Source organism: Phacochoerus africanus, chromosome 3 (assembly GCF_016906955.1).
Source record: "Phacochoerus africanus isolate WHEZ1 chromosome 3, ROS_Pafr_v1, whole genome shotgun sequence".
In the NCBI taxonomy this organism is placed as follows: Eukaryota; Metazoa; Chordata; class Mammalia; order Artiodactyla; family Suidae; genus Phacochoerus; species Phacochoerus africanus.
The window spans coordinates 142,043,540-142,062,728 of NC_062546.1; the positions used below are offsets into that span (position 1 = coordinate 142,043,540).

Here is a 19,189-nt window from a genome sequence, read left to right on the forward strand (position 1 = left end):
TGTTGTGGCACAGTGGAAACGAATCTGACTAGGAACCATGAGGTTGTCGGTTCAATCCCTGACCTCACTCAGTAGGTTAAGGATCTGGAATTGCTGTGGCTGTGGTGTAGACTGGCAGCTGAAGCTCCAATTAGACCCCTAGCCTGGGAACCTCCAAATGCCATGAATGCTGCCCTAAAAAGCAAAAAAAAAAAAAAAAAAACACCCAAAAAACAAACAAACAAAAATTACAGATGACATTTTCTGTTCACAATGCAAACAAACTATAAATAATCAAACAAGCACAGAAAACAAAACTGTCTTCCCACCTAGGTATGAAAAACACAAAACCGTATTTAACAATTCAGGTTTAAAAGAAAATATAAATGAAAATTGAGAAATATGTAGAACATGATAATTATCAAAGTACTACATATCAGAAATAATGAGAAATAGTTAAATCAGGCATTAGAGGCAAATTCATAGCCCTAAAATACATGGATAATCAAGAAAGAATGAAAGTAAATAAGTTAAGCTTCCAATACAAAAAAAAAAAAAAATTAAAAAAAATTTAACCTAAGTAAAGTAGAAAGAATTTAATAAAATAGAAATGGGAGAGTTCCTTTTGTGGCTCAGCAGGTTACAAACCTGGCTAGTATCCATGAGGATGTGGGTTTGATCCCTGGCCTTGCTCAGTGAGCTAAGGATCTGTCATCGCCATGTCCTATGGTGGAGGTTTCAGATGTCACTTGGATCTGGCCTTACTGTGGCTGTGGTAAATAGGTCAGTAGCTGCAACTCTGATTCTACCCCTAGCCTGGGACCTTCCATATGCTGCAAAACCAAAAAATAAAAAAAATAAAAAATAAGGGAAATTAATGAAACAGATGTAGGAAACTATAGAAGATATATATGTATGCACACACACACAAATATATATAATATAAGCTTTTTGGATGAGAATACTAGATGAATTGCCAAATAATCTAATCATGAAAAAAAGTTTAAATGTACAAAATTAAAAAATTTGAAAGAGGAAGGTAACCTCAGACACAGAGAAAATTAAAAAAGTCATGGGAGGTTACTTTGCTCAGTTCCTTGCAAATAAACTTGAGCATCTGAATGAAATGGGTACTTTTTGTAGGGAAATAAAATTTAGCAAAGGAAAGGTTACCAGGCAGACGAGAATGCTCTGTTGTCCACTGGTCACAACCAGGGTGAAATGAAAGAGATTATAGGTTCTCTTCAGGCTTAGTCTATGACCTTCTTGAGACCTTCAGTATGTTTCTTATGATTTGATGTTGATGTGTTCTTCATATTTATTAATATGCAGTAACCAGTGATACTTCTCTCCTGCTCTCCATTTGTTGAATATGCTTGTATAAATATAATTTCTGGCATTGTATGTTCCTGTATAAGAGTAGGAGCACTATGATAATATAACACAGCCCCTCCTCCTCTACCCACCTCCACCCCAGGAGGGGACAACTGATTTTTGAAAAGGAATCTGTGTAATATAAATTCTCTCATTGATATGTCTTCAGCATTCCTTTCCCATATATCTGTGTTTTCAAAAGATTGCTAGGCAACCATGTAGAAAAATGGTCAAAGCCCTTGTAAAGAGAGGACATGCTTATGATGTCAGAAAAATAAATGTGGGCTTATTCACTTGGGCTTGCTCACAAACAGCCAGGACTTGTAACATAATCCATTTGGTTTCAATGATTGCAGTTGATCTTGAGGTTAGTGCAAACAACTGGCCATAATCTGCCCTGTGGAGACATGACTCAGGCCACCCAACTGTGAGAGGGGGTGCTGCTCTGGTGGTACCTTTTGCTCTTGCAAGGGGATGAATGTTCAGTGGTTCCTGTTAGGGTGAGTCTCTCTAAGTCTGTACGGTTCCATATGAAGTTAGCAGTCTCCATAAAACCTCTAGAGCTTACAGTTGTAACACCTGGTCTTCCTTAGGAACTGCAGCTGTGTCTCCCCTGGCATTTAATATATCCACTTGATTTTAAATGGAGCCTGCTTTTATGGGCATTGGCATGTACGCTGTCTCTGGTGGCCCAGGCTCAGACTGCCTTATGGAACTGCACAGTCTTTTCCACCTGGTGTGTGTGCCAGGGTTTGTTCATGGTGACAGGTGTTGATGTTCAGCTGCTAATTTCCCCCATTAGAGACAATGTGGTAGGATCTTATGATACAATCTGTTCATCTGAGGTCTGCCCTGATTTTTCCTATCTAGAATATATTGCTAACTTTATTGGAACCATAAAAGAAGAAAGCTATGCAATCTGCCCTTTAAATGGTTTTGCTTTGCCAGGGGAAAAAAAAATCCATAGCAGTCAGTTGCTTTTTTGTCTATTATAAATTTATTAACAGTGTGTTGTAATTAGGTGCATGGCTCTGCCTTAGAGGACAAATGGTGCTTCTTGAACTGTGACGTTAGTCTGATTGTGGTAAAATGACCCATTTGGTTTTACCAGCTGTGACTTTGGAAGGAGCTGAATGACGGAGGATGCATAAAACTCAACAGATGAAAACATTCTCACCTCCTACTTCCTATTACTGATCATTCTGCATCCCCACAAAAATGTTCTTTGGATTTGCTTGCTAATATCTTGGTTATCTGAAGGATGCTATGTTTAAGGTGATGGGAGGTCAGAAAGGCAGCTGGCATGTTAAATCAGGCCCATATTCCCCTATTAATAGGACAGAAATTGCTCTTGCAGAATCTGAAGATGCTTTGGTGAATAATTAACCACGGGGAATTCCTAAGTGGGAAAGCAAGATGGTGCAGTGATTGCAGTTTTGTTCTTGGGGATCAGGCTGTCTGCACCAGAAGCCTGGCCACACCATCACCTGCTTCTGAAACTGCTCTAAGCCTTGGTTTCTTTATCTCTAAAATAGGGAATTGTATAACCTACTTCTGAGAGTTTATGTGAGGATTAAGTGAGTGAATTCTTAGCACACTGCTTCTTATAATAAGCTCTCAAGAAATTAAGGATTCAGACCCCAGAAATAATATTAGATGGTGCAGGAAAAAATGGTCCAGCTTAAGGGAAGGTCCTGGGTTCCTGAATGGACTTGAGAGGATGGGAGAAGGACCATTCTCAGCTGCCCTCAGCCCTCTCCCCACCAAGCACTCGTGCCTGGGTTAGTGGGGAAGGGGGCCCAGAAGGAAAAGGAGTTTTCCCCTCTGTGGCCATGATCCTGGAACAAGCGTTTTCAACCACACTGACTTTCACCGTTTCCTTTTCTTTTCTAGACTAGGAACAATCTTAGAGGCAGAGAGACAGGAAGGAGGTGGCATGCCACCTGACTCTTCACTTTGTCAGTGCACACAGCATTGGAATCCTAGAAATGGAAAACCGCCGAGAGATTATGTCTGTGTGTGTGGTCCTGGCCCCTCATTGGCCCTTGTTTTCAGTTCCCTTTTCTAAGGTTTTACTCTTATCTGCCATTTATGCCAAGTAAAGTTTTGGCCAATAAAGGTTTACAATAGGATGCTTCCCAGAACATTCCCATTTCAATTAAGAACTTCTGGGATAGAAAGCAGTGAGTCTTAATGAGGCAACTTCAAACAGATTTTTTAAGTGGAGGAAGAAGAAGTTTTCCATTATCTCTTCATTACCTCTCAAATGTATCCAGCTTTAAGGCAGAGGACACTGGATTCCTTCAGTTGATTGTGGTTGGAAGTTACCTATTATAAGCCTGAAATATAAGTTTCTTAAAATATGATGTTTTATCTTTCAAAAAAAAAAAGTTATAAGGCTCCTAGCCTTTGTTTTCTCATTAGCTTATTCCCTGTGCTAGTTATTAATTTAATGCTTTTGAGATGCAAATCTCTCTTTTTTTCCCTGCTTTGTGATACTGGGGTGGACTCTATAAATATTTCTCCTTTGCCATGTGACAGATGTTACGCTTTGTCAGTAGAGGGCACTAGAAGGCCATTGCCAGAGGGAAGGCCTTCTGGTTGCTTCCAGGGCACCTTTTCCTTCTTGCTTCTGTGGCCTTTGGGACACCCAGTGATGCTCACCCTCGAGCAAGTTTTATCGGCACTCATTGGGTATCTTCCTCATGAGTCTAAGGCAGCAGGAGGCAGGTGGTTGCCTGTTTGCCAGACCTGGCTTGTCTTATCACCGAGAACTTCAGCCTTCCCCTGTGGACCATAGTCACTGTTGCAGTGAGGTCTGAGTCTTGGTCTTGGATTTGGGCGGGAGCTCTGCCAAATTAGTTTCTTTCTTGGATATTCTGTCTCATCTTGAGGTAGTAGCTGCTCCCATATCCATCCTTCGTGTACTTGTTAGAGTTCTCTTTAGACCTTAGTATCTAATCCCCTATTAAATAATCCCCTATTAAGTAAATAGTTGTTTATATTAAATTTTCCTGTTCAAATTACTTGTGTTTTTCTGTCTTATGACTGGACTCGAAATGATAGAGCCTAGAGGATCAAAACTGTGCAGATGGTGAGTTTGAGGGGGCACTGGATGTGTGTCTCTCCCAGTTCTTTCCCTTCTCCATCCTCTGAAAGAGTCAACCTGCCCTGGGGGATTGTTCTCAGGCTACAGTCAGCTCAAGGGCCCTTCAGTGAGGGGCCTCTGATGGTCCAGCCCTAGGCCCAAAACCAGCTAGAAAAGTCTATTTGATTCTGTCTTTCAGTTTTAGGAAGCCTGCTCCCTGCAGGTAAAAGCCACGTTCTCTAAGATCAGCTCTATCAGTAATAAAGGTGTCATTTTGGACGCAATCTGCTGACTACTTTTTCTTGTCCCTCAATTAATTTAGAACCAAGGCAGGGGAAGTCCTACATTTTATTGTCTCTCCCTCTGCCACCCCCCCAAAGATTTTTATGTGAAACAATTTGAAATAACTTACCACCCAAAATGGATGCTCCAGGAAAGTATGGCATGTCTAGTCCATGCTCTTAAATCTTTGCCTGTCCCCTGGTCCACTGTCTCATCACCATGACCTTCATTCCACTACAGTTAAAGCTGTCTTTTCTTAAAATCCTAACCTAATTGGGCAGTAATCCTGTGTCTCCAGAATGCTTTGACATACCACAGTGGTCTCCTTCAATGACAACAATTGAACCCACATAAACAGTCCAGAATTTGAGATAGGAAAAACATTTAGAAAACATTGTCATCTATTTGAAAACACATCTCTTTAAAGATCATGAATTAATAAATCATGCATGTAAAACTGTATGGGAAAAAAATAGTCTTGTGGTTTCTACTCTGCACAAAGGACCAAAGAGGAAAAAAGTGTCATTAGCCAGCCCTTGGGCAAGGTCTGCTTCCCTGACACCTGGCCATTAGCAGTTGGATTTGACAGTGTTGCTGAGTTCTTACTGAAGGAGGAAATTGAAGAACGGATATAAGCAAATGACCACATTGGCTCAGGCAGTGAGCCACCCACCACTTGATAGAATATTTTCTTTTGGCCTTGACGTCCCATGCATGGCTGAATTGCCTATGGGTCCTGTGTGTTTACATGGTAAGAGTACAGAAGGGAAAGTTACCCCAGTATGCTTTAGAGAGAATGAGAAAATGCATTTTATGCCTTTTGTGAACATTTGAAATATTAGTATAGTGGCCAAGAGTTAATAAAACTCCATGACACTCCCCATCTCTAGCATGGAACTGACATGGGGGACATAATGTAGTCTTGAGATTCTGAGATGACCTTTGAACCATTCTTGCTGGGCTGAAAAACCAGAGGAAATGAATATCTTGTCACTTCCTGATGGTAAATGGTTAAAAATGGCTTTATTATGGGCCATGTGATTTGATGTGATAACTTTGCATATTAATGATTATAGCCTAACATTGTAAACAGTGTTATTTAAGGGACAGGAATCAAATTAGGTTATCAATAATCAGAATCAAAAGAATCAACCAGCTTGACGTACAAATCTTTGCTTTTCTCCACACTGCTTTTAAGAACCTCTTCAGCTGTTGTAGAATAAAATATAATGGGTATTAATCATAAAACCTCTACTTCCTTAGACTATGGTGATCTAAGGCTAAGATGTGACTTAGGTTCATTTTGTTTTTGTGACATGGTTCAGGACATGCTACCCATGAATATGGGACCTTGGCATGTTGACTATTTAAAGCTGAAGGGATTTGAGGAATGAGGTGTGCAGGAAGGACTTTCTGCCCTTCCCCTGAAGCAGGTCATAAAACTCTCTTGTGAGAGCTGCCGTTCCAGAGTTCCTGCTGTAGTGCACACAGTGGGTTAAGGATAGGGCTTGTCTCTGTGGAGGCACTGGTTTGATCCCTAGCCGGTATTCCTGCAGCTGTGGTGTAGGTCACAGCTGTGGCTCAGATTCAGTCCCTGGCCTGGGAACTTCCATATGCCACAGATGTGGCTGGGAAAAAAAAAAAAAGAGGTGACCTTCCTATTCCATCCTTGTTTACAAAGACCAAGACAGTGGACAGCGAGGACCTGCACTGAGGGGCCTTGCTCACTTTCCCCAGTTTACCACCCTCACTCAGATCTTAACCTATTACATCCTCCCATGACTGTCCACTTTTCAACACACTCAGGTTTAACTGTCTCTTTGGGTCTCCATTTCCATATAAAGGCTGCCATGCATGTAAAACTTACGTTAAAAGAATGTGTATGTTTTTATCTCATCATCTGTCCTTTGTTATAGAGGCCCCGGTTGAGAACCTCAAGGGTAAAGGAAAAAAATTTTTTCCTTTCCTACATTTGATTCTTTCCAGATGCTTGCCCATCTAGAGTTGTCCTTGCCAACCTCTTCCTCTCCTCCTTTGCTTGCTTCAAAGATGGAGCTGCCTTTACTGAGGAGTTAGTACTTAGCATGGGTGTCTGTTCCAGCCTGGACCTGTCTTTCACATTTACTGACGGTGTAGTGCGTAGCATTGTGTTTCTGATTTCTGTGGCATTTTCATATCCTTTTTCTGATTTTGAAGAAATATCTTCAACTATTTAATTTTTTCAAAGGCTTCCTCTTCAGCATAGTTATATGAATAAATCTTTGTCTGTGTCCCATATGTCAAGATAATTACCCAGAGATACCCACTGTTCAAACCAGCAGATGCCTCCAGGTGGTGGAGGGGAGCCCAGGAGCAGAGTCCTCAGCCTGACACTAGTGGAGTTGAATAGTTCAGAGTTCTCATCATAGTGTGTTCTGGAGGGGAGACCTAGGAACACTCTTCACAGCCCTGCAGGTCCACTGGGAAGTTGCTTCTTCCTCTGCTCTGGAGCTGCTCACAGGATCATCTCGAGAAGATGAGGCTGTTGGTGCCTGCTTCCTCTGCATACGAGTTACATGGCAGGCTCCTAAGTGTCCACTGACAGGGGGTGTCTGCCACCTAAAAACCTTTTTAAAAGTTAGAAATCACATTTGACATGTGGGATGTGTAAACCATTTCAGCCTTCTTTCTAACAGTGGAAGGAAGGATGAAAGGAAAGAAAAGAAAAAGGAAAAGAAAAGAGAAAAGCAAAGCAAAGAAAAAGGAGTTCCCATTGTGGTTCAGTGGTAGTTCAGCAGTAATGAACCTGTCTAGTATCCATGAAGACACAGGTTTGATCCCTGGACTCACCCAGTGGGTTAAGAATCCCACATTTCCACGAGCAATAGTGTAGGTTACAGATGCAGCTCGGATCCTGTGTTGCTGTGGCTGTGGTGTAGACCGGCAGCTGTAGTTCTGATTCTACTCCTAGCCTGGGAACTTCCATATGCTGCAGGTGCAGCCCTAAAAATACCAGAAAGAAAGAAAGAGGGAAGGAAGGAGGAAGGGAAGGAAGAAAGGAAGGAAGGAAGGAAAAAAAAGAAAAAGAAAAAGAAAGAAAAGGGAAAAAAAAGAAAAAAATAACCTGGATAACATCAATGGGTGATTGGCTAAACAAACTATAGTGTGCCCACATTGTGGAACACTGTTTAGGTATGAAGTTGGCATGGGATGATCTTTTAAAAATTTATTTATTTTTATTTTATGGCTGCATCCATGGCATATGGAATTCCCAGGCCGGGGATTAAATCTGAGCCACAGTTGCGACCTACAGCATAGCTGCAGCAACACTAGATCCTTTAACCCACTGTGCCTGGGCCAGGAATTAAACCTGCACCTCTGTAGCAATGTGAGCTGCTGCAGTCTGATTCTTAACCCACTGCGCCATGGTGAGAACTATGGGGATGATCTTTAAACTATATTGCTGAATGGGAAAAATACGTACCAAGACACTTATGTGTAGCATACATTCCCATTTCTATTGTCTCCAACTATAAATATATTATAAATACTAATATAACATTCATATTATAGTTATTATGTATTTATAGCAAGAAAGACTATATATATTTACAACAAATACTAAAAAATGTGAAAAGAACGTTTGAGAGAATACAAGCCATACTGATATGGGGAGGAAACTGGGGTTAGGGGTGGTAGTGAAGAGGTATTTTGCTTTTTGCTTTCTGTGTTCTTGCATTGGGGAATTTTTTTATATTAAGATGGAGTCATGTATTACAAATAAATGTAAACTTTTAAAAATAATGAATTTTGAACCAATAAGATGTGACTTAGGGCAAAAAGCACCTTTGGCTGGGCTCATTGGTAATACTGAGCATCAAGAGGCAGGCACATCCCCAACCATCCACCTCATTAATGAACCTACCATCATGATCAGAATGGCCGTTCTGTTGCTGTGACTAATACTCTTAAGACAGTTCATCGTGCTCAAGTGTCTTGCTTTATTTCTTTTATGAATAAAGAAATAGAATACCTTTTGAACACACTTCTGTGTTTATTTAACTATATGTTGATGATTATTTATTAACTATTATACTTCAGTCTTTATATCTTCCTCCCTATATTCTTCCTTCTGTCCCTAACACTTGCCTCATCTCACCAAGTGGTTTGGGTGCCTTGTTTAAGACCCACCTCAAAATCCACACCTTCCAGGGAATCTTTCTTAACTCAAACCTTATTGATAAATCTTTTCCTCAGCATCTCCTTGGTAAGTGTGCTTTAATATTTGAGGTTTCATTTTATACCTTCTAGAGGTGTTGCGGGCTAACTGTTTCTCTGTCCATTTTTGCCTATATGTTCATTTATTTATTTATTTTTATTTTCCCACTGTACAGCAAGGGGATCAAGTTATCCTTACATGTATACATTACAATTACATTTTTCCCCCACCCTTTGTTCTGTTGCAACATGAGTATCTAGACAAAGTTCTCAATGCTATTCAGCAGGATATGTTCTTTTCATTCATCTACCAAACTAATGGACTCTTCATGAGATAAAATACAGAGAACAGTGAGGTATATGAACATTGAAGACAGAACTACCTGTTTAAAACCTGACCCTTCCACTTTTTAGTTGGATGTTCTTAAGAAAATTCTTTTAAGGTACATTTTTCCCCACCTGTGAGACTGAAATGCTAATTCCTATTGTTATTCCAAAGGGATATGATTGTTGTGATGTTCTGCTCTACATGTGAAGCATTTGGCCTGGAGCCTGGTGCGCTATAGTGAGCACTTGAAATGGGATAATTATTACTGCTGATACTCTTCTATCTCCAACCCACCATGCATGTATATATAATGACTCCAACATTAGATAATGTCTATAATGAAGTTTAAACCATTATTTATTTGTTCACTTTAGTCATATGTTCTAAACACATATGTTTAGTTATATGTTCAGGGATGTGGGAACATTTGGGCTTCAAAAATAGCCCAAATGGAGAAGAATAACACTTATACTGTCAAAGGCAATTTGAGTCACTACCTAAGGGGACTCATTTGTTCCTTTAACCCTGCTTGCTGTGAATTTGCTCATATCCAAAGGAGCTGTTCCATATTTGTCTAATTTTATGCTACTTTGTGGACCAAAGTCATATTGTCCTGGCATCATTTCTTGGTATACTTGGAATATGTGTATGTTTGTGTACATTCATTCCTGTAGTCATTCACTCAGAAAAAATTTACTGAGTGCTGCTGCTGGGTACTAAAGATACACATGAAGCATGGACAGGAGCCTTCTAGGTGTACAAATTGGAGACAGCATTCTAAGCTGACAATGCAACATGTGCAAAGGCCCTGAGGCATGGAAGAACAGAATTTGCTTTAGGAGCTACAAGTTCTGCACAGTATTGTACTGCAGCATCAGGTGAGCATAGGCAGGTGGCTTGAGGTGAGATTGGTAGATAGACAGGCAAGGCCATTTCTATATCAAGCAAAAGAAATGACATTTTATGCCGACAGTGTGGATCTACTAAAGAGTTTTGAGCAAGAAAACAAGGTCAGAGTTGTATGCTTTAAAGAAATTCTAGCTGCCAAGTACTATATTAGAGGGAGATGAAGACAGAGGGAGAGAGAAAAATAAGGAGGCTATTGGAGTAGGCTGATGGAGATGATAAGTGACTGAACTAGGCCATGAAATAGGAAGTGGGGTGATGAGAAAGGAATTTAGGAAGTAGAATTGACAGGTGTTGATGCTTGATTGATGTCTTAGTTTTCTATCACTGTCGTAACAAATTTAGCATCTTAAATCAGCATAAATTTATTATCTTCCACTTCTGTAGGTTGGAAATCTGGCATGGATCTTACTTGTCTAAAATCAGGGTGTCAGCAGGGCTGCATCCCTTTCTGGAGACTCTGGAGGAGAATTGATTTCCTTGTTCATTCAGGTCATTGGCAGAATTCAGTTTCTTGCATTTGTAGAATTGAGGTCCTGATTTCCTTGCTGGGTGTCAGCTGAGGCCCATTCCTATCTTCTAGAGGCCACCTCTTTTCCTTGGCCCATGGCTCCCTTTCCTAATCTTTACAACCAGCGATGGTGAGGAGATTACCTTTCACACTTTGAATCTCTCCTGCTTCTTCTTTCTTTCTGCCTCTCTTCTTTGCTTTAAATGACTCGAGATTAAATTGAGTCCATCCAAATAATCCAACGTAATCTTCCATCCCCAGGTCCTTATCCTTAAGCACATCAGCAAAGACCCTTTTGTCATGAACTGTATCATGTTCATAGGTTCTGGGCATTAGAGTGTGGACTCGAGGGGAGCCATTATTCTGCCTTTTCCAATTGGATGTGGATTAAAGGGAGAGGGTAGAAATCAAGTTTCTGCCTTCAACAGGCAGGTAGAGTATAGATTTAAGGGAAGAAGATGAATTTGGTTTTGAACATGACAACTTTAAGGTGCCCCTGGAAAATCAAACTGAAACATCTACTAAGTAGTTGGATGCACCAGCCAAAAGGCAGGAGAGAAATGGAAGCAGGAGATAGAGACTGGGAATCTGCTGATGTATAGTAAGCCCCCAGTGAATGTGTAGAGTGGGAGGAGAAAAGGACCAAGAAGAGCATATATTCTAGGTGCCCCAGAGGGAGAAGCACTCACAAAGGAAACTGGTGAAAAACCTACATAATCTACCATCATGGAGTCTGGGTCCCTGTGGCTCAGTTCTTCCTTTCTCCTCTACCTGTCCTACTTTCTCCTCATTCTCTGGTTTCCTGCTTGTTTGTGGTGTCTGCCTCCTAAAACTTAAGTTTGCACCATGTGCTCCGTGGCCTCTCCCATCTGCCTCGTCGTCATCAGCTTCAGCTTCCATTACTAAACAGCTCCCATTAATAAATTTATTCTATTGGTTTTTCTTTTCTTTTTTTAAATATACACCCCCCCCCATTTTTTCAGTTCAAGGTGACAACAACAACCAAACCAAAAAAAAAAAAAAAAAAAACCCAACCAAACCTTCTGAAGAGAATCGGATTGACCCAGTTTATCATTCTGAGTCATACCTTGGCACAGGCCAGCAGATTAAATTTGGATTGGTTGTTCTGAGGTCAGATGCCCTCCTTCTTCCAATCAGTTCCTTCTCTATTTTGGGAACAAAAATGAATTCAGTTTGTTCAGAAAATCATTTTGTTACACAGAGGCTTTGGGGGAAGAAGGTTAACTTTATCTTCATCGTGTTTTCAGTACCCAGAATTATAACATTAAAAAAGGGTATCACCCTTGCTGCTAGCTTCATGTAGTCAAGTTCTGTCTGTGTGCAGGGAATCATTTTATAGAAATTTAATTTGGGGGTCCAAATCACAGGAATAAAATCCAGGAAGGCAAACCCCAAATTGAATATAATCATTTTCCTTCACCAACTGATCTCTTTTTTACATTGCCTTGGTTTGTTTATAAACATTATGCAAAGGAGAGCTTGTTATTCTAATTCATGAACCTTTCAGCCACTCATCATTCAAACATCCTGCAGACTCTCAGCATTCATACCCATAAGCTTGCCTGCCTATCTTGGCTCTGACTCTTCTATCACCGTAAACATGAAGCATCTTATCTCCTTTTGGAGAGAGAACCTTTGGGCAGAGTTGTAGCTTGTATCTGTAGTGCTGAGTGGAGCCAAAAAGGTACCATTGTTACTATTTGGTGCTCTTCCTGATGACAGGAGAACTAGAATTTATATTGCCAGTGCAAACAAAGTACTGTAAAGCCTTCAATTTCCATTTAGTTTTCATTACACTCAAATAGTAATCTTTCACAAGACCTTAAGTTACTGAACCTAAGTATGATGGATGGACTCCAGGAAAGGTGGGACATCTACAAAGTCAAATGAGCTTCTCTAAAACCAAATTCCTCTGATGCCAGTCTCCAGAGAGAGTACTTCCATGTGTGGGGTTCATGTGAGGCCACCGTGGGTTGGTGGTGGCCCCGGTGAGGGGTGATCTGCTGCTCTCCTCTGTGTCCTACTGCAGAGTATCAAGCCAACATGTAAACCATGTGCCCCTTCTCATAGTTCCTGCTGAGGAACAGACTGAAAACAGGAAGGGATGGTGTCCTCTACCTGAGCATGGACACTTGCCATCCATTTCTCCAGGGGACCCTTGCCAGGCCATTCTCTAATTGTGGCAGAGGGTTGTCCCTCTGTGCTCAGCTGGCCAAGGTTAAGCCTGGTAGGGTTGTTTTAATCATGTTTGATACTCTGTCTACAAGTGACTTCTTGGTCATAGTTAATGGCTTGGAGGGTGGCTTAAGTCTTTTAGACAGAAAATTGCTTAAGCAGTTCTTCAATGTGGAACTGATCTCCAGGAGAGCAGAATGGGCAGGGAACCTGAGAAGAGCAAGGGGAGCTGGTGTTCTTGGAGAGGGCTGTAGAGATGATCTAGGGTAACCTTCTCACTGAGGGAGGCAGCACTGAAGCCCAGAGAGATAACCTGGAAGGACATGTGCCTGTAAGAGTCTCAAACAGCTGGAGCCAGTGAGAGCAGTTCAGCCAAACCAGTATTGAAGCAGAAGTTATATGATGGTACTTATATTATTTTAAAAAAGGCAAGGGAAAGATGAAGGCGAATCTTACTGAATGGAATGACTGAGATAGGGGCAGCCTCCCAAATGACTGAGGGGCAACCTTCAACTACTGCTCTTTCTAGCTGGGCACACAGTAAATTTTCCTTTGGGTGTTTAAATCAGAAGATATGAAGGAGAATTCAGTTCTTAGGCAGAACAGGGAAATGATATACTTCCTCTCATCATTCTTCCTTCCCATTTCATTCTTTCTTCCTATTGTCTCTCCAGGCCTGAAAGAATCATATAGTCTAGCCTCAAAAAAAAAAAAAAAAAATTTTTACTCAAGTTCTTTGAACCTACCAGACCTTTTTTACACTTGTGTGACTTGGTACATGTTGTTTCTTAATCCTGAAATGGCTTCCTTCTCTTCTATCTTGAGAAATCCAACCAATCTTCAAGGGCCAGCACAAGTTCATTTTCTTCTTAAAGTCTTCTGGGACTCCCCTGATGGGGTATGTTGCCCTTTAATTGTGTTCCACATATCTCTGTGCTTGTGCTATACTTATCAAATTGTGTTCTAATCATGTAATAGGATAATATTCTGAAATATTATCCTCTCAATTAGGATTAATTGCATATCACAGAGGCTTCAAGAAGAAGAAAGTTTAATTTCTCTCTCCTATTAAGAAGACCAGGCAGGGAGTTCCCATCATGGCTCAGTGGTTAACAAATCCGACTAGGAACTGTGAGGAAGACCTGGCAGGAGTAGTCTAGGGGGGGTAGGGCAGCTTTGCAATGTCATCATGAATCCAGTTTACTATCTACCTTCTTGGCCATACTCAGCTCATAGCTCTCATTTTCATTTAATGTCCAAAATGGCTGCTTAAGCACCAACCATCAGATCCATGTTTCAGGAAGCAGAAAGGGGAAGAAAAATGTTGCTATGACTTCCCTCCTTTAAGACGACTTTCTGAAAACACCATAGAACAATTTTTGTAATATATCATATGACCAGAACTTGGTCACATGGCCATATCTAGCAGCAAGGAACTCAGTAAAATATATATGGCACCATTGTGTCAGCATAAAAATTGTACCAGAAGAAATGAGAAAAGAATGGGTGTTAAGAGGCAATCACATTATCTGATACATTTTTTGTTTCTGATCATTCTTGCTGCTTTCTGAACAATCTTTGGTTTTAGGTAACAGAATCCAAGTGAAAACAAAGGTGTATAATGGGTTTAAGATTTACAGTCTTTTTTTTTTTTGGTCTTTTTGCCTTTTCTAGGCCATTCCCGTGGCATATGGAGATTCCCAGGCTAGGGGTCTAATTGGAGCTGTAGCCGCTGGCCTATGCCAGGGCCACAGCAATGTGGGACCCCAGCCGTGTCTGCAACCTACTCCACAGCTCATGGCAACGCCAGGTCTTTAACCCACTGAGCAAGGCCAGGGATCGAACCCGCAACCTCATGATTCTTAGTCGGATTCGTTAACCACTGAGCCACGACGGGAACTCCAAGATTTACAGTCTTAAATAATTCAGAAATGTTACTTTCTTCATTTGCTCAACTTGACATGCCCACAAGCCCCTATTTCCATTTACAGATAGAAAAAGACAAAAAACACCTCATATCAATGGAAGGTAATGTCACTTCTATTTTATTTTTATTTTTATTTTTATTTTTTGTCTTTTTTTGTCTTTTTGTTGTTGTTGTTGTTGTTGTTGTTGCTATTTCTTGGGCCGCTCCCACGGCATATGGAGGTTCCCAGGCTAGGGGTTGAATCGCAGCTGTAGCCACTGGCCTACGCCAGAGCCACAGCAACGCGGGATCCGAGCCGCGTCTGCAACCTACACCACAGCTCACGGCAACGCCGGATCCTTAACCCACTGAGCAAGGCCAGGGATCGAACCCGCAACCTCATGGTTCCTAGTCGGATTTGTTAACCACTGCGCCACGACGGGAACTCTGTCACTTCTATTTTAAAACGGATTCCTTTTGGGTAACTATTCGTCCAAATGCAGGGCTCTTACCTTTTCCTGCCTTCTCACTAGGATGTGGTCTGGTTACCAGGTCTTTCCACAGTTCTCCGGTTCACTTGGACCTCCAGTACTTAGTTATGTTATACGTCTGTCCTCTTTGCCACCCAGGAGCTTCTCAGGGTCTGGAACCTGTCTCTGCTGTCTGCTTTCCCCAGTGCCTATTGGCTAAAAATGTGAACAGTGAGTTTATAAGTACACTTTAAATGTATCACATAATTAATTCAAATGGTATCATAATAATCTGAAAATCCTCTAAAATTAAACGTCTATTTCTCTCAAGCCCCTAGCACTAGCTTTATAGCTTTCTTATGGCACGAATCATACCCAGCTCTCCTGTATAGTCGGTGCGTGCTTGCCTCATCCTTTATTGGAGTGTCCACTCCCTAAGGAATGTTTCTGATCTGTGTAACCCTCAGAGGTCCTGCAGAAAGCTGTGGACATGGTAGGCCTTCAGGCAAGGAAAATGAGTGACTAAACGAATAGGGCTGGCACTTTATAATTTACCACTGATGAATGACTTCCATTGAGGAAGACGTAAGAATAGATTTTATCAGAGCTACTTAGAACAATAGCAGTAAAGACAAGTTGATAATTTGCTTTTAACAGAACGCTTTTTTTTGGTAAGAAAAAAATTGTTTTTGTTTTTCAGAAATCCACCACCTACTTTACTTCATCCAGAGAGGTGGTGTGAGGAATTCAACCACTTCATTTCACAGTGAGTATTTCTTCCACTGAAAATTGCTCATCCAGCAAGGCCTCGAACAGTGATTGGAGAAATCCAAACTGTGGAATTGACTTGGCGCTAGAAGTTGTTATGCCCTCTAGCACGGTATGACACAGAATTCGTTCCAGTAAATGGTAGAAGATGCCTCTGCAGGATTTGAAAAATAAGGAGTTCCATTATGATCATATGCGTCACATTTATCTGAGACTGTACCCTGTCCCGGGGCAAATGTTGCCAATAGATGTTGTTTAATGAGGGAGGGGAGAATCCATCTAAAAATCTGACACCCACACTTGGGCCAGAGAGGAGACAGAAGGCAGCAGCCTTTCAATAGAAGTTTTGTGGCTTGGAAGTTGGCCTTTGCTTTAGGATCTGTGGTGTGGGAGCAGGGCTCCAGTTTCCAAGATGAGTGGGGGGCAAAAGTAAGATCTTATGCCTGAGACACTAAGGTGAGGATGAGCTCAAGATGGAAAGAAACCCAGATAATGGGTGATGTATCTGGTGGGAGCTATGTTACCAGGAATGAGGCAATACTGCAGGAGCAGAACCAACAGGATGGTGACTCAGTGCTGGAAACATGAGCTTTTGGCCTGTTCCCGAGCAGAGGACCACACTGGTCCTAAATCTCGGAAAGACGCTCAGTATGTTGGAGGGGGCTGTGTGACCCCAAGCAAGGGGCCTGGTGAATGTGGGGACAGGGATCTGGACAAGGCATTACAAGCCATATTCATGCACAGGAGCTGGGAAGAGGTGCCCTCTGTGTCTACTGTATCAAACAAGGGGTTCAGAGGTCATGGGAGGCAAAAAGTGGCCAAAATAGCTGATAAACAGGAAGTAGGGAAAGGTCAACACAAACTCCTCTAATTTACATCTATGTGCAGACTTAGCTTCCACAAAGAAGCAGAGCAATGAAGCAAACTCGGTCTCTTGAGCATCTTCCTTAAACACAATGCAATCTCTTGTTCTCAATTCTTCCTTAAACACAATGCAATTCTTGTTCTCAATTCCGAAATTGAAAGAGCTCTGAAAAATGAAAGTTGGTTTTATTATTTTTTTTAATTATTTTTGTGTGTGTGCTTGAGTCATTTAGCTGCAAGCCCTGACCTTCTGTGAACTGATTTGGTGGCAACACATGATCTAAACTGAAGTGAAGCTATTTATAGTCATTATTTATCCTACTCAGTGTGAATATTCATGTGAATTGCTGCAGATATATTAGTGTGTTTGATTATAGTGTGCTGCCCCAGATCCTGCTGGGGATGTTACATAACATACAGTAAACGCACGAATTTACTTTTCTAAAATTTGATGAAATTCTGAATTTCAAAACGTATTTGGCCCAAAGGGGTTTGTATAAAGAGCTGTGAACCTGTATTTCCTTTTCATTTCAAATGCAATACAGTTCAAGGTCCCTAAAGTTGTTTGATTGTCCAGTCAATCCCTCCTAGATTTTTGCCATCTTCCTCAGGAGAGAGGAGGTGTAAAGAGCTCTAAGAACTCGAGTAAGCAAGGCTGTGTTGGAATGTGACCATGAAGTTCACGACCAGAGATGGAAGACGTTTCCTTACCCTTCTAGTCCAGAAGCTCTGGTGTCTCTGCAGTGGCTGCAGAATGCAAAGGTAGCCACAAGACAAGGGTGGTGATAGTGGTCAGTGTTGAGAGGAAGAGCAGACACACCAGGAGGCATGATGCTCCCATGGGAGCAGAGAAAGAGCCACTTCCTGGGTTTGGAAGCCAAAGGGGGGCTGTGGAAGGAACTGGAGAGCTAAGGACATCCCAGTGGCAGGGAACACATTTTATATCACCCTGGGGAAAGAAATCCAGGGGCTAGGGTTTCACTGATTTTGCTGGCAAAGGCTGCATCCACAGTTTTCCTTTTCATTCCATTGCTGCACACAGATGCCCTTGGTTGACCTTCTCTAAGCTCTTGGCCTAGAAAACCTCATTACATATTCACAAATATGCTTTCCTATACCAAGCTCTTGTGATACCTCTAAAATATGACTTGACTCACCAAAGTTTGGCTTGTGGATACTTTTTCAAGAGGATGTTTGTGTTCTTGAAGTAAGCGCAGTATTGCTTGGATAGATTTGGAAATAAAGGTACCTAATTGTGGTTGGGGTTGGGACTTTCAGGGTTAAATACAGCCTGGGGTGCTTTAGATTTAGGAAAGTGTTGATGGAAAACTCAATGTGGAAAACAATGCCTTTAGTATGCATGTCACTGGGGCAGAGCAAAAGCATTTTGTGGAAACTGCAGAGGAAGGGGATCTGAAAGGTTTGTAATGAACCAAAGGAAGGTAGATAGAAATTAAGTGACTGTGTGCTTTATTACTAATTTAAGATACAGAAAAATGTCATTAATCTCTTTTTTAATGAGTTGTCCTTATTGGTTTTATTAGTGAAAATATTGTGTATTATAGATGCTTATAGACTCTTTCCTAAACTCAGTCCCCCAGTCCTGTTTTCCCTGTAATATCTGAGATTCCTCAGCCTTGAGTTTTCCTTTTATAAGATTTTTAGGAATATAACTGTCAAGATTAGGAACTAATTATTGTATTTTATATTTTTAGGTAGAAAACTACTCACTGTCCCCCCAAATATCCTTTGGGTTCATAAAGGAGCCAGCTTACCAAATGCAATTTTAATTTTCTATTTCATTCTGTTTATTCAAATCTCTAATCAAATATAAACAATGACACTCACTGGAGTAGAAATGTTTATTTAAAAAGAGAGCCTTGGTTTGCTTTTATACTTACCTCACTCATATTGGGAGGGAAAGGGGAAAAGGATGGAGGATTAAAACCTTCAGATTATAAACTTTTAATTATTGCTGGTACTAAGTGGGAAAATGATTATCTGGTAATTTCAGGAAAAGCTTTCTTAGCCTGAATTATCCAGAGAATTTCTTCAATTCCCATTTTAGATAGAGCCATAGTGCATTGTATTAAAACAAACCAACCTGGTTCTCTCTAAAGAATGAACAGGACTAGACAATTTTTTAACATCTTTAAAACCTTGTACCCATGCGACTAGGGAACCAAGCTGGAACCTATGGGGCCTTCCAGGGACAAGCCCTTCCCCACATCTTCTTAGCTTCAACTCCACTCTGAAGTACTTAGATGCCAGTATGTGATGCTCATTTCCTGAGCTGTTTTACAAATGTGAACTCCTGTCC

The 19,189-nt window shown here is 41.1% G+C and overlaps 1 protein-coding gene across 1 annotated transcript in view; it reads left to right on the forward strand.

The window, feature by feature from the left end:
- MYO3B (myosin IIIB) overlaps positions 1-19,189 on the forward strand; it is a 415,159-nt gene that overhangs the window by 124,778 nt on the left and 271,192 nt on the right. The window contains exon 10 of the mRNA XM_047770247.1: positions 15,938-16,003. Coding sequence (XP_047626203.1) covers positions 15,938-16,003 — 66 coding nt within the window. The remainder of the gene's footprint in view (positions 1-15,937; positions 16,004-19,189) is intronic.